The 23,287-nt window shown below is 38.1% G+C and overlaps 1 protein-coding gene across 1 annotated transcript; it reads left to right on the top strand.

Annotated features, from left to right (window-relative positions):
• Window positions 1-2,521: 2,521 nt before the first annotated feature.
• On the top strand, window positions 2,522-22,652 carry zgc:136872 (uncharacterized protein LOC678524 homolog). Its single transcript, XM_052146198.1, has 22 exons — window positions 2,522-2,667; window positions 5,573-5,829; window positions 6,084-6,153; window positions 7,815-7,933; window positions 8,290-8,423; window positions 8,754-8,928; window positions 9,021-9,095; window positions 9,535-9,620; window positions 9,729-9,800; window positions 10,451-10,611; window positions 10,697-10,860; window positions 12,843-12,854; window positions 12,962-13,170; window positions 13,268-13,301; window positions 13,952-14,008; window positions 14,142-14,199; window positions 19,683-19,747; window positions 19,895-19,963; window positions 20,640-20,718; window positions 21,534-21,650; window positions 21,923-21,978; window positions 22,132-22,652. The coding sequence occupies exons 2-22, from the start codon at window positions 5,593-5,595 to the stop codon at window positions 22,156-22,158; spliced, it is 2,076 nt and encodes a 691-aa protein (XP_052002158.1). The 5' UTR covers window positions 2,522-2,667; window positions 5,573-5,592; the 3' UTR covers window positions 22,159-22,652.
• The last annotated feature ends 635 nt before the right edge of the window (window positions 22,653-23,287 follow it).

Raw genomic sequence — 23,287 nt, 5'->3', positions numbered from 1 at the left:
ACATCGGTTTGAGTACCGTTAGGAGTGGGGCGAACGGGACCGGTTACATTGGTGCCGTGACCCGGATGGGAGTGAGGTATAGGGGGATGAGTGTAACAGGAGCCAGCTGGTAGATAGTTTATTTTTTGATCCCCTTTTCTCCCCAATTTCAAATGCCCAATTCCCACTACTTAGTCAGTCCTCGTGGTGGCACGGTTACTCGCCTCAATCCGGGTGGCGGAGGACAAGTCTCAGTTCCCTCCGCTTGTGCATGACACTGCGGAGACTCACGGCATGTGGAGGCTCATGCTACTCTCCACGATCCACACACAACTCACCACACACCCCATTGAGAGCGAGAACCACTCATCAACACCACGAGGAGGTTACCCCATGTGATTCCACCCTCCCTAGCAACTGACCCAATTTGGTTGCTTAGGAGACATGACTGGAGTCACTCAGCACACCTTAAATTCAAACTCACGACTCCAGTTGTGGTAGTCAATACTCACTGAGCTACCCAGGCCCCACTATTTTTAATTTTTAATTACAGGTATGCTTCTTATGCATCATCAAATCTGTTTTAATGTATCCAATCTAACAATAATTCAGTGAGCTACCTCTGATAGCTGTCCTTATAACTGAGCATGTACTGTATATTTAGTGATTATATTTCACAAATGTCACGTCACAAAAGGCTACATCCACAACGCACAATAAAGCAAAGAAATGTGTGAAGCAGCAGTTTTCTTCAGAAACAAAGCACGTGCTAATGTTCTAATTAAAGCTGCTGTAAGCTCTTTTTTTTTTATGAAAAGATATGCAAAAACATTCTTACTTCCTGAAAAATATATTAAGGAAATAAGTGTCATGAGATATCGCACCGGTCCCTGTGACAGCTCTAGACTCTGTAAACAGCAAAAAAACGAATGTGTGAAGTTTTCTGCCTGTCAATCATTTTGCTCGTTCTCATAGTCTTGTAGTTGCAGCAAATTATTGAGGCTTAATGCCATTTTAATGCCATGTTGTTCATAACAGTTGTCAGTTGAAGGCGCTGTTTTGCTGCTGTTGTTGTTTCTGCTCTATATCGGTCTCAAAAATGCTCATTTGGTGTCTTTGGAATGTGGAGTTTTTGAAAGGGGGCGTGGCTAATCCAAATTCTAGAATGGCTAAAATCGCTTACAGCACCGCCTAGTTTTGGATTAAAAGGAAATGGTGTAATTTAGACATTTTTTTGATTAAAAACTTTCATGAAAATAAATTCACATTTCGGAATAAAATGAACCGGCTATTAAGTTTCACTCTAGAACAATAAAAAATGACTTCTTTCCCGTTTTCAGTCAAGTTCTGCGTTTTCGTTCCTAGAACCGTTTTTAGTCCCTGGTAGCAACCATCTATCATTTACTTTCTAACAACCATTAAGTAACTGTATTTGTACTGTACTTAAACATATTCATTTATTAATGTTATGGAGAATACAAATGCATTTTGACAAAATACAACATAAAAATTTTAGCGAAAACAAGTGGCCGAAATGGGCTTCCTCAGAAGGGTGGCGGGCTTCTCCCTTAGAGATAGGGTGAGGAGTTCAGTCATCCGTGAGGAGCTCGGAGTAGAGCCGCTGCTCTTTTACGTCGAAAGGAGTCAGTTGAGGTGGTTTGGGCATCTGGTAAGGATGCCCCCTGGCCGCCTCCCTAGGGAGGTGTTTCAGGCACGTCCAGCTGGGAGGAGGCCTCGGGGAAGACCCAGGATTAGGTGGAGAGATTACATCTCCACACTGGCCTGGGAACGCCTCGGGGTCCCTCAGTCAGAGCTGGTTAATGTGGCTCGGGATAGGGAAGTTTGGGGCCCCCTGCTGGAGTAGCTGCCTACCCCAGACTCGATTTCGGATAAGCGGTTGAAGATGGATGAATGGATGGATGGAAAAAATTAAAATGAGTTGTTCATCGTTTTTAACTGTTTAACAGGTCAATTATTATTTATTTATTTATTTTTTCAGATAGACTGTAGTATCTGGCTTCATCTGGAATAAAATAAATCCTACGGAAAAGAAAACAAAAAACGTTCTGCCTGCATGATGGGCTCTTCTTACCTATTTTTCAAGTACTGTGACTGTAAACATACAGAGTGTGTTGTGTTGGATACATTACTCCCTAATGCAAATAGTCCTATGTGGCTACAACCTGAACATGCATCTTGAATTCAAGCCTCTTTACAAGCATTAGCATGCTCAAAAACATGTATGGACAATGGACATGTACATGGAAAATTAATGCATGTGAAATATGTATTCGCTGGCATGCAAATCCATTTCGGTTTCTGTTTAAAGTAATTTTGTTTTTACTTTACAAACAGACACGTTGCATAAAATTAAACATTAATTTAAAGGTTTATAGTGTTGACCTTCATCCTCTTTATATAAGTGATTGATTGCCATTACAGATACAGTTATTTTATGAGGTGAAGATGAAATAAAGGTGACATCATGTGATGTTATTAGGTAGTACAGAACGCTTTGAGTCACTCTCCGACCTGTTCCATGCAAATACTGACCTGAGATCCAGAAACCTGAAGTCACACCTGGTTGAGTGGGTGGAGTCATGCTTTAAATAGTGTCTCCTGTGATCTCTTCCTTGGTTTGAAAAACTCACAGCAATCTACCTACAACAGAGACAGTCACAGAGAAAGGTATGTTTCTGTCTTATATATTTCATGTTTCACATGTATATATGGAGTATTCATGCTTGTAAGTGAAATATGTATCAGCTGATATGCAAATGAATTGTTTATTTCTGTTTAAAGTCATTCATTTATGACATATACTGTAAAAACAGGCATGATGTATAGTCAATGAGATACTTACATGCCACTTACTGTATCTGGGCATTTTATACTAAACAAAACCAGATAAGTAGGTTTGGTATAAATTTAAAGGGAAAGTGCGCAATTTTGGCATTGCTTATGTTTACTATGCAATGACGTATAGAAGTGAACTATTCTACTAGGTTGATTTAATGAAAAGTGTAAACACTGTGGGGCAGATTCACTAAACAGTTGTGCCACTTTTGAAAGTGGCATTTCAGGGCAAATACCTGCATCTTATTCACAAACCACCTGCCATCACTTTTAGAGGGTGCATTCAGCAGTGAAATTGCGATCCGTCATCGATATTTAAATTAAGTCTTTGTCATTAATTTCCATGCAAACACGCCTCCTTTCTATATACTGTCAATTTGGCTTATTAAAGATTGTACTTCATTCACAAAAACTTCCCTGCGGAAGTTACGGCGGGTCGAATACGTTGGTCTGCGGCATCCTCGGCTATATAGAGCGCAACAGTGCCCGCCCACTTTTCCAGCCGTCTGGGTTACGGAAGTATTTTCCCCATTAATTTCTTCCACAGACTTTTAATAAAATATTGCATAAAAGATTTGTGAGCAATTAATGAACCCAACAATCTCCGAGGAGAATCACAACATCACAAATTTAGGCAAAAAAATAATAATTTTAAGGCAAAAAAGTGTTTGCTTTTACATTTAATGCCAAATATCCTGATATGTGCAAATATATAATAGTTTAAGATTGATGGGAGACCGGCTCAATTACGTCATTCGCAGAGCATCATGGGAGCACTGTTGCACGTTTTTGCGGGTTTTGTTGGCTGCTGTTCTCTGATTTATGTATCTTTCACTACTGGATTATGGGTAATGTAGTTGTTTACCATGAAACCAGACTGTTGTGCTCAGAATCGGACCGTAAGATAAGAATTGCACGTGTAAATTGCGTTCAGTGGCGATTTTATGGGCGCGCTTGCGCCGTTGCCTACCCCTGTGTCTCTGTGGTGCTTTCAAAACATTGCTCTGTTTTTTTGAGCATCCTGACCAGCCACAGCAACATCGGTTCAATTAAAAGTGTACGTTTAGGACAGGACTATCTGTTTATCTGACCAATGGGGGAGTATTTGGGAATCCTGTTTGAAAACATCCCTTTTTCCAATTAGTTTTGGTACTGTGGGTACAATATGCCAAAGGAACATCTTATTTTTTGTGTGTGTGTGTTCGCAAAGTGTGTCAGGATTGAATATATGCATTTTTTTATTTTATTGAATATTTATGGAGCAACATAATTATTGTAACAAAAAATAATAAATGATGTTTGTTTTGATTAAAATTAATAATTTAGCGCACTCTTATAGGGGGCTATAGTGATATAGTGGGACGGATTATGACTTGCAAAGGCCCTGGGGCCAATTATCTCCAAGGGCTGCCTTAAAGCCCAGGGCACCCCTGGGTAGTCAAGGGCCTCTGGGCACTGGCCCAATTGGCCCGGTCGGTAATCAGTCCCTGGTGATATATAGCATAGATATACAGTGGAGGCAATAATTTGTGAATACATAAATGTTTTCCCTCCACTTCAGAAAAACAATGCTTTATGGGGGTCTTTAGCCCCTGCATCAAGGGGGCTTTTTACCCCAAATACGATCCTTTCACTTATTGGACAGTTATTGAAAAATTTTAATTTAATGAACTTGAACGAAACTTAAAAACAGATATTTTATCACAAAATAAATGTGATAATTTCAGCAGTTCCCTTTAAATGCATCCTCTAAATTACATCAATTTGCAACATTTTAGAAGTTATTAATTGTAAGATAAAATTACCTCAGACTTTGCACGGTTTTGAAGTGCATAGTGGCAAAAAGGTGTTTAAGAAAGTGTTGTGGTAGTTGCTATTTTGCCCCTCACTGTACCCTAAAGTTAGTGCCGCAGATTACAAATTACACACTATGGAAAACGGTCTGCACTTATATAGCGCCTATTTAACCTTAGCACTTTACACTGTGACTCATTCACCCATTCACACACACACACACACACACACACACACACACACACACACACTCACACATGTAGTGTTTCCATGTTTTATGGGGACTTTCCATAGACATAATGGTTTTTATACTGTACAAACTTTATATTCTATCCCCTAAACCTAACCCTACCCCTAAACCTAACCCTCACAGAAAACTTTCTGCATTTTTACATTTTCAAAAAACATAATTTAGTATGATTTATAAGCTGTTTTCCTCATGGGGACCGACAAAATGTCCCCACAAGGTCAAATATTTCGGGTTTTACTATCCTTATGGGGACATTTGGTCCCCACAAAGTGATAAATACACACACACACACACACACACACACACACACACACACACACACACACACACACACACACACACACACACACACACACACACACACACACACACACACACACACACACACACACACACACACACAAATGACAGAGCTGCCATGCAAGGCGCTAGCCTGCCATTGGGAGCAACTTGGGGCTCAGTGTCTTACCCAAGGACACTTTGGCATGTGGAGTCATGTGGGCCGGGAATCGAACTGTCAACCCTGCGATTAGTGGCCAACTCGCTCAACCACCTGAGCCACAGCCGCCCCACTATTATTACATTGTTTACTATACTAGCTTTGTACTTCTGTACCCTGCACAGTGACAATAAATCTAATCTAATCTAATAAGGAGTAAAATAGTAAACAGAGACAAACAATGTGTTTTCTAGTCAACAGATTTTGAGGGAAAATGCCAGCGTCTGGCGTGTGTTTAAACATTGTATCAGCGCGTAACCATAAGGATGGACAGGGGTCGCCCAGCAATCCTGAGATGTTTCTGGGTCAAGACTTCCACAGGTTGAAGACGTTTTGCCTGAGGGAACGACTCAGATTCATAGATAACTTGTTCCCACCGGAGAAGAAATCCATTGGTTTGGGGCCTCTGCCGTATGCTGACCTGGCCAGAGTGGTGTGGAAAAGACCACAGGTATGTGTGCATATTCAGAACACTTAGCAAACTAAATTACTATAAAGACTACAGTCCCTGTGAAACATGAAAATGCAAATGAAGACAGAAGAGCTTTTTCCCCCGTTGCAATGTGATACCTAGTTCATGTTGACACAGGTGAGTAGGGGGTAGTAAAGAAACCCTGTTTACCCCCGGGGAGGGATTTGGAGTCATGCATGTTTTTGCTTGGTTTAGTCTTTCTAATCATCAAACTAAAAATCTGTTTCTTTCAGGATCTGGTGTCAAATCCTGTGTACATCGTTGAAGGAACTTCAAGGTTTGATTTTATCCAGGGTAATATAGGTATGTCATCTGTGCTCTCTGTTTGTGAGTGCATTAAATATTGTGTGATTATACATGTGCATGGCCTAACGAACATATCAAGTCTAACATAAAAACAATCTAAACATAGCATATAGCTAGTTAATAAATGAATGGACATGAAATATTGATTTGAGTGTAAATGATTTTATAACGTGAGAAGAAAGAGTGTGGATTAATACAAGAGACAAGAAACTCGAACCGCTAGAACATTGATTGAATGGGCCAATTTTACAGATTATTGATTATTATACATACATATCTTACTACAGAATGCCACCATTGATCACTCAAAATCAAGTATTCAAGAGACATGTGCAATATTTATGTATAATGTATTCCCACCAATGTCCATATATATATATAAAATCACAGCAGTGCTGATATAGAGCCATATCACACTTGTGTTATATATATATATATATATATATATAAGCAATATCACACTAGCAAGAGTGCGATATGGCCCTATATCAGCACTGCTGTGATTCGGCCATGGGCACAAGGTCGCAGGTATTCACAGCTGATTTAGGGTCATATCGCACAAATGCAAGGGTGATATTGCTTATATACAACAGTTCAATGAATAAGTACATTTAAAAAAATTAGGAAAAACTGTGTACGGTCATAAAAACGCATTTGTGCATGGGACTACTTTTTTACACCACGGATCGGAATCTGCCATTGCTGGTTCAAAACGTCCAAGAATTCAAAAATATCACTTCAGAAATAGTATCACAGCTTGTGCTGTTTTGTACTAGTTATTGGATAAACAAGGATGGATGTGTGTGTGTGTGTGTGTGTGTGTGTGTGAGAGAGAGACAGAGAGAGAGAGAGAGAGAGAGTGAGAGAGAGAGTGAGAGAGATGGAGCGTGTGTGATCACTTGTTGCCACTCCCAAGCAGAGATGCTGTCAGCTTTCTGAAGTTCAGCTTTCTCACTGGAAAAATAGCATCCAAGCGGGGGTATTCCTCTCTATTTCGCTGTAGCCGGTGCGTAAGAGTCGATCACTATAGAAACTGCAATGTCCTCCGTCATTTTAAACAGCACCCATTGTCCAATTAATCAGTCTGTTGTGTCTCTCAGCTGTGATGAGCCGTAATGCTGAAGTTGTTTATTTAAAGCCGTTTAAAGCTATTTCCTATCTTTAATAGTGTAGTAGTTATACAAGCGATCACGAAGCACTGTTCTATGTAAACACTAGCTGATGCAGATTCACTTCACATCACCTAACTGGCTATTACGCGCAAAAATGATCGTTTACCACCACCTGCACTGCTCTTACACTTTAGTGTAGAACGGCACGCAACACAAGCGGAGCGATACACACAGTGAAGCGTCTGAGTGATGATGGTGTCACACCATCAGTGCTCATGGAACGTCTCTCGTCCAATCAGATTCGAGGACCGGAACTAATTGTTGTGTATATATATATATCTATGTAGTCCGATGTTAATACTCAGGCGAGGGAGACCTCCGGTGGCCGATTGAGGAATCTTCACCGGTGTTCATGACAATATATATATATATATATATATATATATATATATATATATATATATACAGTTTAGTATACAGTAATTAACTCTTTCTGTTAAATACAGTGTGTATTTAATTAATGTGCTCTAATGTGTGTTTCTGAAGGTAACTGCTGGTTTCTGGCGTCGGTCGGCGCTCTTACATTTCAAAGAAGGATTATGACGCAGATTATCCAGGAAGAGCAAAATTTTTCTGTGGATTATGCAGGAATATTTCACTTCAGGGTAAATATTCATCACATTTAAATTGCAAAAAAAAAAAACATTATTTTCATAAACTGAGAATTTTTAATACATTTTTAAAGGGATATTTGACTTTAATTAGACTTTTTGTAATTCACTGAAAATCTTGCCTTCCACTGCAGCTCTCAAATTTCTGCATTTTCGAACTTGGTGCGACGTGTCGCATGTTTGGCATCAGCGATGTCAAATGACGTGTTTTCATATTTAAAATTTTAATATGTACAAGCATTCTCATTTCTGGGTGAACTTTTCCCTTAAAAATGTATGGTGCCTTTAAATTGTTATTTATTTATTTATCCATTTATTACATATCGTAAACTATCGATTTCTTTTTCCAGTTCTGGAGATTTGGAAAATGGGTTGATGTTGTTATTGACGACAAGCTACCGACGATTGATGGACGACTCATCTTTGTTCAGTCCAAAACGGCAAATGAATTCTGGCCTGCGTTGCTCGAGAAAGCTTACGCTAAGTATGCTTCCTGTACAAAACATTGAATTATTAGATTTTAATCAAAAAACAGTGGTCTATTGTTGATGCTTGAGGCTTAGACCTTTTATAGAATATATATTAGATTTGTCACGATTAATTGCAGTTTGGACAGTTAAAACATGCATTAAGTATTGTAAACAGACAAGCCTCAGCTGGTTCTAAGGCATTGAAAAGGGGCATTGCACTGTGGACGAGAGGCTTAAACGTACATATTATGCATTTTCAGATGAAAACATATGAGAGTGAACGTGGCCAAACACACGGTCTAATGCAAAAACATTAATCCTGAATATTATTTTGATCTTTCCAGAGTCTGTGGCTCTTATGCAGACATGAATGCAGGAAACATCTCAGAAGCTCTGTTGGACTTCACCGGTGGCCCGCACATGACGTTCAAACTAAGTGAAGCAACGAAGAATCTGTGGGAACTTATGAGACGAGCCAGCCAATCAGAATCCTTGATGGGATGTGGTACTCCTGGAGGGGTGAGGACTGATTCTTAAACACTAATATTGAAGTCTCTTAAATATTGCATACTTGACACATCCATGTCCTAAAAATCACGTTTTCTTTTTAGCCAGTGCTGCAAAATACGGTGTTACGCAGCGGCCTTGTAGAAATGCACGCATATGCGGTCACAGGAGTTGCTGAGGTGAGGTCTACTTATCTAGAAACGTACAGGTAAACAAAGAAAGCATGTTAATAGTTTGTTGCATGTGTATTCGCTTCAATGGAACGCTGCCAATCAGGGCTGGACTGGTAATCTGGCATACGGGCCGACGCACTTTGGGGCTGATCAGGGGCGGACTGGCCATCGGGAGAACCGAGCGGGCTGGTGGGTTGGCCACAATAAGCTATAATGAGCTGCTGGGTGATGCAAAACGGAACACAAAAAGGCGCCGCGATGTGCAGAAAATGACAGCGAACACCCCCCGTCCCAACTATGTAAAATCCCGGGCTGACTTCTCTTCCCAGTCCAGCCCTGATGCCGATCAACCAGTTTGCCAGTTCCAAACCAACCTAAACCAGCCAGGACTGGCATGGACATGCATGCTGGTCTTTACTTGTTCTTACAAGATGTTCTCTCACAGGTTGTATGTCAGGGCCGTCCAGTGAAGCTGGTGAGAATCTTAAACCCTTGGGGACGTGGAGAGTGGAGCGGTGACTGGAGCGATAAGTCTGAATCTTTTATTGGCATCTTAAAGATTCAATTTGATATATTATCCCTTCTATGCATCATTTGACACGTTTATACATGATTGGCTTGTTAATACGATCCATTTAGATCCCCTTTGTGGAAACTTGCACGACCTGAGGACCAAAGATACAACACTGTGCTTGACAACGGAGAATTCTGGTGAGCAAAACAGCTTAGTGACCCAAAATACACGTATTAGCCTCTAAAAATATACATCTGGTGAACAGCTCTTAATTTTCTAGCTTTGCTGATTTTTAGACCCCAAGAAATCTAAACTGGAGTTTTATGGCTTTTAGTTTATGTCTGTTAGCTCTGAAAAGTTGACTTCCTAATGCATTATCCTGGAAAACAGACCGAAAGTATTGTTGACATCTTCTTGCAGTCTGGGGCGTGTCCTTGACCAATAAACAGTGTCTAGCATGAGAACGTCCCGACAGCTAATACCACCAGCAATGCTCGAAACAGCAATCAGCGAGTTTCAACCCAACATCCTGTTTGCAATTCAGTAGTTGGCAAGTTAATATAGTCCTGTAGAGAGGATAGTGTGAATGTGTTTGTCTCTCTGTCTCTGGCGGAGAGATAGAAGGGAGGAGATGGGGTGGAGGAGGGATGCCGGGGGAATCGTTGCAATCATAGAGGTAAGCAGCTGTTATATACGGTTACTCTGGCGATGTGATCTCCTCCCGAACTTTGTTATGAATCTCCATTAGGAAGTGCGTCAACACAGGAAAGAAAGCTACGCTCATCTACTGTGCATTTTTGTTGCTTTAGTTGCGCCTCAATATTTTACAAGCTCTGTATCTCTGTAGGATGTCTATGGAGGATTTCTGCAAGAATTATGAAAATTTGGATGTATGCTGTACGGATATAAACGTTCTTGCTGGATCTCAGTCTTCCTCCTGGAAAAGTGAAGTGCACAATGGCCAGTGGGTGATCGGAACTACAGCTGGGGGTTGCTTAAATAATCCAGGTAATCTAGTTTACTCTTTGTTGAGGCATGATAATGTGAACCCATAACAACCTGCAACCTGCTAAACCTATTTTTGCGCTTATAGACAGTTTTTCCAAAAATCCCCAGTATCGCGTGATACTTGAGAAGACGGCTGAAGATCCCAGAGAGGAAAACACTCCCAATCTGCTGGTGTCTCTCACTCAGAAATCTAACAAGAGAAACAGACACCTGGCAACCAATTTGCATATTGGATTCGTCATTTATGAGGTTTGTAAAATTCACTCCAGGCTGTTTTTGTTATTTATTTGTTTTCCTGCTGAAAAGACCAAAATATGTCCTGAACGTTCATTTACAACATTGGATGCTGGTTAGCTGAGGCACCGATCCGCCACCGATAATTATCGGCCAGTTATTGACAAATTAAAACCATCGACGTGAAAACGTTTATATTTATAATTAATGAGTTACATTTATTGTGTTGTATATCATTTATAATATTTTCTCCCCATGAGTTATATAAAGAAACACCAACCAAAAAATAAATACATAAATAAATGTGAAAAAATAAAGCATTTATATTTATTTAAGTTCATAATATATTATCAATAAACACAAAAAAATAAATAAAAAAATAGCTATTTTATTTATGCATTTCAATTTCATAACAAAATTCCAAAAAATATAATTGTGTAATGTTTAAATAAATGTAATTACTAAATTCTATTTTTAAAATATAATATTTATTTATTTTTTATTTCATTTTAATAAAGATTACTCAATTTAATTTTAATGGAATTGTATTATGAAATTAAAATATGTTCATCTTAAAAAAAAATTTTTTATAGTTCACAACATGTATAATGTGACTTCTGATGTTTAGAACTGCAAAACCAAAAGTGCAAAAAATGCAAAAATGGTCAAAATAAATGAATAAAATAAAATAAATGTTGTTCCCACATAAAGTATCATCTTAACATATTTTCAAATATTTTTTATTATTTTGTTGACAATTTAACAACTCATTGTTGACTCTTAAAATGCTTGCATGTCACATGTTCAAAGGAAATTATTTATCATTTGAACAATAACAATTTTTGTGCTTCTTTGTAATTGATTTATTGTATTTTTTTGAAGGGGTCATGACATGAGGAATAAAATGTTAATTGATCTTTTGACATAGAAGAGGTAAACAAAATGTACGTTTCAGAACTCAAAAAGAGCATTTGTTGAAATCAAGCTGCCAAAACGACTCGTTCTCAACTTCCTCCACATTGTGATGTCACACAGCGCTAGACATTTACATCTGACCAGCTCAAAAACAACACATCAGCGCCTACTGTACCTTTAATCACATTTGTAGCCCTGCCCACAGCGGTGAGCAGTGAGATGGCAATGAGAGAGCGCAGGTCAGTCAAGAGCAGAGAGCCAATCAGAAGAGTGGGCGTTTACTGTGCAGTCTTAAAGGAGAAGCAGTACCAAAACAGAGTGTTTCTGGCAGAGGGTCAGAATGAGGGTGGCAAATGATCATGTATTACAAATATATCTGTAAAGTGATCAATGGAAAGGAGGAGGCGAGAACCGGTTTTTCAACATAAATAATATTTTAATAATAAACTTAAAACAAGGACACAAACACACATGGCGGACATGTCCGTAAACGATCCCTCTCTCCCGCACAATCGTCCGCAGTCAACCTTTATCCCTCACGGAGGCTTAATTAGCCTAACACGGGACCGGGTGTGTAGGATCACGACCCAGCCCTGCTCTCCGCCCTGCCACAATATCACTATTTAATTTTTTGTTTTTGTTCAAAAACCTTTACTTATGTTATAAATACTAAAATAATTAAAAAGGCATGTTATGACCCCATCTAAAGCCTAATTCCTAAGCAAAACAGTGATCTGGTGACAAAATAAGGTGGGTAAGTGGATTTTTAAGCTAGTTTTTTTGGTTCAAATCTGTATCGTATTGGCCAAAATATCAAATATTAATAATCTTGGTGCATACCCACTAGCATAACCAGCAAAGCTACCTTGGTTGGTCTAATGAGTTTTGCTGTTGATCAGTATGGATATTGCGTGACCAGCAAACCAGCCCAAACCAGCCTAGACGAGCACAAGAATTCATGCTGGTCTATGCTGGTCTTTTCAGCAGGGTTTGTCAAAACTCCTGATCATATGAAGACCACATTTAGTACTTGGACATTTATTTAATTATTTATTAATTTTGTTTGTTCCTTATTCTTACAGGTCCCAACTCATGTACGTATTTAACACTTTCTCAATAAATGTAGTTGAACATTGGGTTTGTTTTTGCATGAAGGAACGGAAGCAGTGATAATCCGTCATCCTTTTTAATTGTTCTCCAGTTGAAGGACCACCAAGGAAAATTATCTGGGTCATTCTTCAAATCCACCCCTCCCGTTGGAAAAGTCAAAAACTACCTCAACGCTCGAGAAATCATGGAGTTTTTCAGACTTAAAGCGGGCGAATACATCATTGTCCCGTCAACTTTCGACCGGAATGAAGCTTCGTCTTTCATTTTGAATATTTACTCAAAGACAAAAGCCATCGTTCAGTAAGCACGATTATTATTAGCATTATTAGCATTATTAGCATGTGTTTGTATTGAATGTTGTATTAAAATATTAAAGATTTTGACTTTGTGTCTTCAGAGACAGTTCTGGATATGGCATCACAAGAACAAAGGTACATCACGCAACTCATAGTTTGGACACACATATAGTATTTTACACTTTAGTGAATAATAGTAAATCATCAAACCTGTAAAATAACATTAAAATAACAGTACAGACATTAAAAGCCACTTACAATGGAAGAGAATGTGAAGCTTATATTTAATAAAAGCACTCACATTAATTCCTATGTTGAAACTCATGGACTATTTGAGCCGTGGTTGTTTAAATCATCAATTTTCCGGTTGTTTTAGGGTTTTATGGTTTACTATGTTGTAAAATTGGATATGTTTACACAGAAAACTTTAGTAAGTGATTTTGTCACAGTAACATCATGTTGTTTATGTCTTGTGTCTATACTTATAAAACACTGAGTATTTTAACAATGATAAGTAATGATCAAATTCATTAAGTAATGAACTTTATGCCACAAATGCTGGCGATTGAGCCCAGAATATTATAATCACTTTCATATGTAGCCACCATTTATATTTGCCAGCAATACTAATTTCAAGCAAAGCCTTTGGATCAAACATGAGAAACAAATTCAGTCAAGTGTTTCCAAATCATCGACTGTATTTGCATGTGTAAGTCGGTTAAATACGTGTTGCCAGAATTGAATTCAAATTGCTAATACACAATCAAATGTTCTCCTTTTCTCAGATCATTCCGCGGGATAACGATGACTCATTCCCGCTCTTTCTACAATATGCAGATGAGGTACTCTCTAGTTCCTGGACATTGAGTAAATGTGAATATCTGATGATTTAGCGTGAACACGGCACATGTTAAATACTTAAAACCTCTACTGACATGTCAATAAACTTATGTCACAATTTTCTATTTTTAAAAGTTTGGCGAGGTGGATGCAGAGCGTCTTCAAAGACTTCTGAATGAGAATATTCACGCAGGTGATGTTTCTACATACCAGGTCACACAATAAGCATCTATTTTAAGTTTGAGTTTCTCTCGTATGTGGATTATGTAAGTAATTGCCAGCAGCATCAATCACTGTCAACTAGGGTTGCGCGGTTTACCGGTACTAACGCAGTATCGCGATACCCAAACATTTTTAAACGGAATGATATCATCTTGTTGCATATTACAGTATGCTGCCATTACCAAAACGATATGAGATGTGACAGTTTTGAGATTAAATCAATCAAGATTTGAAAATAAAATAAAAAACCTCTGGATATGGCCAAATGCGATCATTAAACAGCAGAAGGGTGTAATTAAATTAAATAATATACAGTCACATGCGCTGCAGGCTACAGAATGTACAAGAGGTGCCACTCTGTTCATCTGCTTCACACACACACACAAACACACCAGCGCATGCACACACGTACACAGACACACCAGCGCATGCACACACGTACACAGACACGCAAACACACTATCAAACGCACGAGCGCACACACAAACACACGAGCTCGCGCACACACACACACATGGGCGCACGCATCCACACACACACACATACGCACACTCACACGCACAAACACATGAGAACGCGCGCACACACGGGTATGAGGTGTGATTTGTGCACTTACTTTGCAAACTAAGCAATCATCGTGTCGATATTGCCGTGACCAATGACGTGTGATAACCTACGTGTGGATAAGCGCGTGGATTAATACTTAGGCAAATATCTATTATCTTTACTATTGTACCTTTTTAATTTGGGATGTAATCATAACACACACGTTTTCATGTTTTTTTGTGGGTTGTACAACAGTGTAGACACTATTAGTAATCAGTATAATTAGTATATTTATATGTACGCAAGATTTATAGTAGTACTGCAAAAACTATTATCTTAAGGCTGCCAGTTAGAAAAAGGTAAATCAATTAGACAGATTTTACTGCAGCCTACAGCAATTTTATAAAACTATACATTTAGTAATGCTAACACTTACCAAAATTGTTCTATTACTTCTTTTCAACTAAAAAATAAAAAAGTATACTTTCAGTCTACATTTTATATACTTCTCAAAAATATACTTTATGTACCTCTCAGAAATATTCTTAAAATGACATTAGGTATAGGCCCTACTTGATTTATACTGAGAGAAAAGTCCAAGTATTTTTGGCCTGCACTTGTACGCAATCTTTTAATCAAGATACTTAAAAGTAGTATTCAAAGCTTGGCTGGTAGTGGGTTAACTCTTTTGATCGAGTTGCCTATTTTATATATATGTTAACGAAAAACTATGTTAAAAAATATATATATATATATATATATATATATATATATATATATATATATATATATATATATATATATATATATATATAATTTGTTTTACATAGTTTTTCGTATACAGTCTTATAATTTCTATAATTATATATATTTTATAATTATAACTTATAACGTTTGAAAATATTGATTAAAATATTGATATAAACCTGTCACAGTGTCTGGTTTGTGTTGCCCCGGGTGTCCACTAGAGGTCTCTTCCCCATACTGTCACCATTCACTCTGGAACTGCATTCCCCACAATCCTTGTCTGTACCAATCACTGTTCATTGCACTCAGCTGTTACCCATCATCTTCGTACCCAGCTGTTCCCTGTTATTCATTGTTAGTATCTGTGTATTTATACCCTGTCTGTTCAGTCATTGTCAGGGAGTCCTTGTTATGTCACACCACTTCTGAGTTCTGTTTCTAGCTTGTGTCTTGTTTTAGTTCTTGTGTTTGGTTTGATTATTTGGATTTTGACCCCTGCCTGGAAGACTATGATTTTGGATTACCCCATTAAAAACTACTGCTATTGGATTACTGTTTCCTGTGTTATGATCATATCCCAAATTTAAAAGGTACAATAGTGAGATGATAGAATTCAGCCTAACTATTAGGCTAATAGCCAGACGTTGATCCACACGTACGTTATCCAGATGTTTATCCACACGTTTACCCACGCGTACGTTATTCAGACGCAAAGTAAATACAATCCTTTTTTCTATGGAACGCCAAAAGGGTCAAATTTCGCCACTAACGAAACGTCTTTCATTCTCAAAACGCCGGTGTTTACGGCGTTTAAGACGAAAAGACGCCGCAAAGTACGGCGTTCTGTGATACAAACGCCACAAATTACGGCGTTTACAAAGCAAAAACGCCGTCATTATCGGCGTTATTTTTATTCAGCCAATGACGCCGTTTCTGACGCCGCAGGCCATCCATAGTGCGCCGTAATTTGCGGCGTTTCTGTCTGACAAAGACGGCGTAAAAAGCGGCGTTTTGTATAATATTACAATCAGCCCCTCCCTTTTCTTCAAAGTTTAGCCCATCTAATGAAGCAAATGGAAAGACATATGTAGTAGATTGTCGATCTGAATGATCGGGTTCTGTTTTTCTAACGACATATTTTTTATTTCTTCATTGGGCACGTGTATCCCCCTTTTTCCTTTATCATATGTGGGTATGATTTTAGCCTCTGTTTACATTCATGTCTGTGAAATACATTAGATTACACAGGAAACTTACTACCTTCATTAGGACATTGGTCTGCGTGCACGGAAAGCAGAGTCGTTTTGCTCTTATAGTGACAGGGGTTCGACTCCAAGGTCCGACCGTATTTTTATATCTTCACGATATAGTCCATTTCGCTTTTTAAGATCATAAGCCTCTGGAGTTTTAGCAGTTCCCAGGATACACGAAAGGAGGTAGAGCCTTCCTAAACGATTGAACTATTAAAACAAGAGATGACGCGCCAGCCCAAGCGCGGACTACCGCTGCTCTTCACCATCATACAAGATAGGCAGGCTATTTCACATATAAATTATTTATTATCACGCTGCCATTGCCTTAAAATAGACATTCATATTGCTAACAGTGAATAATAGGCTATATTTTGTACTACCATGTTCATTCTGATGTCATATAACGATTATATGACGGTTTTTATTTTTTTATTTTACGCTTTGATGCCACATATTATTTTCTCGTAATAACGAGATCATATGTCGTTAAAACGACATCTTTTTCTCGTGATAACAAGATGTTATGTCGTTGAAACTACAGGCTATAAAATATGCCTTATTATCCACATAAAATGTAGCCTATAGCCTATCACGCCTTTATCATTTCTACGTTCAAAAAGCTTAAGCAAATAGTAGCAGCCCCCAATCAGAGGCGAACACTGAATAGGGGCCCCAGGCAAAATTAAGTCATAATTGCTTATATGAATATACTAATCTTGAAAAAAAACAAAGAAAAAAAAAAAACTAGTTGACTTAGCATGATTAGTTAATGAACTAATGCTACCATATATTTCTATAGCATTGCTTATTCCACCACACAAATGACTGTTTATAAGGTGACAATTCGTTACATGTGAAGATTGTAGGCTGTATCTTGAAGATTTGTGTATTGTATTGTATCTTCTGTTATAAAGACAAAGATTGACATTTCGTTAATTAAACAAAATAAGAACACAATGTTGTAAAAAATAAACTACTTAGGCTATGTGTGTTTTGACTAGGCCTACTTTTTGTTTAATTATATCTCTAGGTAATGAAGATATAGTCTATTAACAAAAATATATAATATATTATATATAAAAAAACGTATAGGCCTATATAAAATAGGTATATTTTTAAAAAGGGCCTCATTTATTAATTTTGCCTGGGGTCAAAAGTGTGATAAGAAGTGTGATAAAGGCGTGATAGGCTATAGGCTACATTTTATGTGGATAATAAGGCATATTTTATAGCCTACATGACACATGTCCTTATAAGGCCAAGAAAATATGTAGTTTTAACGACATAACAGCTTGTTATCACGAGAAAAAGATGATCTCGTTATTACGAGAAAATAATATGTGGCAGCAAAGCGTAAAATAAAAAAAATAAAAAACCGTCATATAATCGTTATATTATATGACATCAGAATGAACATGGTAGTACAAAATATAGCCTATTATTCACCGTTAGCAATATGAATGTCTATTTTAAGGCAATGGCAGCGTGATAATAAATAATTTATATGTGAAATAGCCTGCCTATCTTGTATGATGGTGAAGAGCGGCGTCATTGGCTGGATAAAAATAACGCCGATAATGACGGCGTTTTTGCTTTGTAAACGCCGTAATTTGTGGCGTTTGTATCACAGAACGCCGTACTTTGCGGCGTCTTTTCGTCTTAAACGCCGTAAACACCGGCGTTTTGAGAATGAAAGGCGTTTCGTTAGTGGCGAAATTTGACCCTTTTGGCGTTCCATATTTTTCAGCTACGTCGCCGCCACGCCGCCGCGGACTTTGAGCGCAGCTCCAACACGTGACCGTGACGTGTGATGTCTCAAATCTTACGTCTGACGCCTGAATACTATGGGATTTTGGCCAGACGGCTCGCGAGCGTATACACGTTAGTTCACCTCTCAGTTTGCTTAGCGATCTCCAAAAAGTGCACAAATCACACCTCATACACGGGCGCATGCATACACACAAACACACACACACGCAAACACACTCAAACCCACAAGCGCACACACAAGAGAGCACACACACAAAGAAACACACAGGCGCACGCATGCGCACACACTCATACACTCACTCACACAGACACACACTGACATGTTGGTGCAGCTATCATTATGAGGAATCTCCATAGACATAATGATTTTTATACTGTACAAACTATAGATTTTTACATTTTCAATAAAACATCGTTTAGTTTGTTTTTTAAGTGATTTGAATTATGGGGACACTAGAAATGTCCTCATGAACCACATTTAAAGCATAATACCCTTACTAACAAAATGTATCTACTTAAACCTAAAGAGTCAGGATAGGACTATCCCAGCATTAATGGGAAGCTTGATATAACTAACCCGAGAACAGGAAGAACTCAAAGGTCTGTCAAAATAAAAGTCCTGCTAACATGAAAGCGCCAGTCAAATGGAAGCGTGAAATTGAAGACAGAAAAATTTAACCACTGTATAAAAATGTAATATCCAAAAAGTAGCAATAATACTTATAATAACAATTATGTCATATTAAATGGTTGTTTTTAATATTATTATTATTATTATTATTATTATCTGTATGCAATATCACAAATGCAAGTGTTTTATCAGCGTGTGGTGATTCAGCCTTGTGCCACATGGTTTTTTTTTCCCATTAATGTGAAGCTCTGGTGTGCAGTATATATATATATATATATATATATATATATATATATATATATATATTTATATCTATATATATGTCATATTTATTTTATTAAAGCTGTATGTATTAATTTGATTGAACACCATTTAGTCATTTAAAAGTCAAATGGAAAATGCATAATTTGTATCTCTTGTGAGACTTTATGCTGTTCTTTTAATCATAATTTTCTGTGTATTTGCTTTGTAATCAGTGATTCTGTCTTTTATTTTCTGATCTTTTAGGACTTTCACAGAAACCTAAAGGATTCAGTTTGGATTTGTGTAAGAGTTTGGTGGCGCTGATGGATGTATCCTTTACTTTGAGCATCCTGAGTGATTAGAGTGGGGAAAAGGGTATTTAAATGAAAAATAGGACTGCTTTAGTGTTTTAGAAAATTCACATAATTCATATTTTACTACGTTACTGCACAAGATTCTTTAACATGATCATATAGCTCACGGTCACCGGAAGACTCTGTGAATTTGAATGTCTTCGTCTTTGGAAACGAGTTGAAATGCTGAAGGTAAAGTTTCTCTAGATGTGCTTTAAATCTCCACTTAAAGGAATATTCCAGCCAATATTCAGAGTTCAGCTCAATCGACAGTATTTGTGGCATAATGTTGAGTTTCGTCGTCGTCCATCCTTTAAATAAATCAAGAAATCGAGGTTACAGTGAGACACTTACAATATAAGTCAATGGGGCCAAGCCATAGACATTAGTATAGACACGAGACGTAAACAAAATGTGCGTTAACACGATTTTACTCTGATAAAATCATGTACTAACCGCATCTGTGTGAAGTTATAGCCAATTTTATAACTTTGCCATGATGACGTAACACGGTCAACCTTGCAATCCTGCAAAAACGATGATTTAAAACAACTTTACAGCTCAAGTAATACACAAGTTTTAACAGAGGAATTAATGTAAGTGCTTTTATAAAATTACAAGCATCACATTTCTGCCTTTAAACCCTCCAAAAATGGACCCCATTGACTTCCATTGTAAGTGTCTCACTGGAACACAGATATTTGATAATTGTTTTTACGTCACAGCTGCTGTCGATTGAGATGAACTTGTATTGAAGCAGGAATATTCTTTAAAGTGGCTCATATTATAACCAATCTCTGCCGATTGTATCAAGACTTCTATTTGATCTTTCAGTTTGAATGTGTTTGTTCTTTTATATGTTTCTCAGGACATTTTCTATCGTAACGACATCACTCATACTGGGACTCTGTCGCTGAACGAACTCCAGAATGCTCTCCAAGCTGCAGGTACACTAAACAAATACCAAAAAGTACCATGGTTTTACAGTACCTGCTCCTATGGTGAAATAATATGGGGTTTTGCTAACATGTTGCATGGGGACGGCCGGACCGTGGCTGGAGGCCTTGCAGGCGCTATCCTCTCCCCCACGGAGGGTGGTGGGGCCTGCATTCATCCTCCCAAATGCCCGGTCCGTTGCCTCTCTCCGTGGCGCCTCCGAGCGCCGAGTGTCCTGGGGATCGTCCCCACAACTGCCGGTGGGTCCCTCCTCCTGTTGCCCGCACGGGTCTCTTCGCTCCGGACGGGCCACCCACCTGTCTTCAGGCCAGTCCCTCCCCCGAGGGCGGCCGCCACCACGGCTCTGTTTACGACCTTAGATCAGACGAGACAACTAGCTGAATTTAAGACCAGGGCCCCCCTGGGCACCGGCCAAGCCGAGTAGGGCTCACCCCCCCGGCTAGAACCGACGTGGTGGGGCCTGGAAGTGCTAAAACATGTTATTCTTTACTTGTAACATGGTAGGTTTCATGGTAGTTTTGGTACTGTGAAGGTACTTTTTTGTAAGTGTTGTACTAAGGCACTACCATGTTTTAGGACATGTACAGTATAGAGTGACCTTAACTATCTTAAATACCATGGGGAACCATATAGTACCATAGTACACATCAAAGTACCATGCTATTATTACAACCATATGTCACTGTCACAGTACATTTCAAAGGAAATGACCTCAAGTTATAAATCAATCATTATATTGCATGCTATGATAAAGTACTATTTACTCTGAACAATGACTCATGGCTCATATTTCTGCTTTTTCAAGGGTTTGCATTGAGTGACAGTATGCTGAATCTCATGGCTCTACGATACGGTGACTCTAGAGGACAGATTACTCTAGAGAACTTTGTTTTCCTCATTATACGCATGGAATGCATGGCCAGTGAGTGTAAAAACATTTTGTGCACAATGAAATCTTAAATGTAGGACATGAGTCATCACAGTAAAGATAAGATAGTTACATATTAATCGCATGCATCATTAGCGAATCACGTTTAATGAAGAGAAATCGATAACACTGGAAAACAGCTAAACTTGACCTCTCCAGTGCATTATACTGCTGTCAATGTTTGTTTGATTTATGGTAGTTAATGTGATTAATGATACACTTACAAACTTTAGAGATTGCATGTAAACTACTATTAATATCTCCAGAAACATTCAAGAGGATCGCTGCTGGAGGGCAAGGCATGATGCTTCAAGAAAATGAGGTAATGCATTTTTGCAACAAAATTTAAAAAACCTATTTGAAAATAATAATAATAATAATAATAATAATAATACTGTAACTTTTGCCATTTATGTATTTTAAGTAATTCAACTTTTTTGATAATTAAGTAACGATTACTGTTTTTTTCTTGTAGTGGATGCAACTAACCCTGTACTCATGAGTCGGATGTGACATCAAACATACTAAGAATCTGGATCCAGGATGAACTTTTGAGACCTCATATCTGTCAATAAAATAAAAAATGATGATTTAAATGCAACTAGCGTTGTACTTGAAATATTTTGCATCATGAGGACTTCTAAATGGGTCAACTTTAACCTACCATTATGTTGCTCAAAACCTGTAATACTTTATTTAATTTTCTGTGGAGCACAAAAGGAGATGTTAGGCAGAATGTTAGGGACTGATAGCCTCAGTCACCATTCACTAATGATGCATTTGCATTTACATTTATGCATTTGGCAGACGCTTTTATCCAAAGTGAATTACAGAGCACTTATTACAGGGACAATCCCCTGGAGCAACCTGGAGTTAAGTGTCTTACTCAAGGACACAATGGTGGTGGCTGTGGGGATCGAACCAGCAACCTCCTGATTACCAGTTATGCGCTTTATCCCACTACGCCACCACCGTTACTTTTCATAATGATGCAATGAAAGTGAGTGTTGATGAAGGCTGTCATTCTACCTAACATCTCCTTTTGTAAATAATAAAAACAAAATCATATAGATTCAGAACAACATGAAGCTGAGTAAATGATGGCAGAATTATCATTTACAAGGTTGCTGCAGAGTTTTTCAAATCAATTTTGAGAGATTTTAAGACCTTTTTCAAGACCTGAACAAATGAAATGAATACAATATCCCCATACCAAAACAAACCAACACCATCTCAACATAAATCATGTATCACATTCTCTTAAAGAGACAGGCGCGCACATTCAACACAGCCTTAACATTGCTTATCAGTAAAACAGGGTAGGATATATGCATGTTTAAAATCCTCAAGACATGTTTGCCACATATATATCACATTCAAATTGGTTTATGTACCATTATACAAATAGATACAAATTAGAGGTCGACCGATATTGGATTGATCTCTGTGCTTGAAGTGGGCGGGTACTCACCGATACAGTGTACCTGCAGTTCTCTAATTTAGTTAACAGAGTCTCCAGGTACAATGTAATGTTTTTATTTAACGTAAGTCAGTGATTTGATGAGACCTGCCAATCACTTTTATCTGACCTTCCAAATGATTTTAATAAAATTGAAGTAAATATCCGAACG

Source organism: Xyrauchen texanus, chromosome 16 (genome assembly GCF_025860055.1).
Source record: "Xyrauchen texanus isolate HMW12.3.18 chromosome 16, RBS_HiC_50CHRs, whole genome shotgun sequence".
In the NCBI taxonomy this organism is placed as follows: domain Eukaryota; kingdom Metazoa; phylum Chordata; class Actinopteri; order Cypriniformes; family Catostomidae; genus Xyrauchen; species Xyrauchen texanus.
Note: the sequence above shows the minus strand (reverse complement) of the source record. Positions and strands in the feature narration are given on the sequence as shown.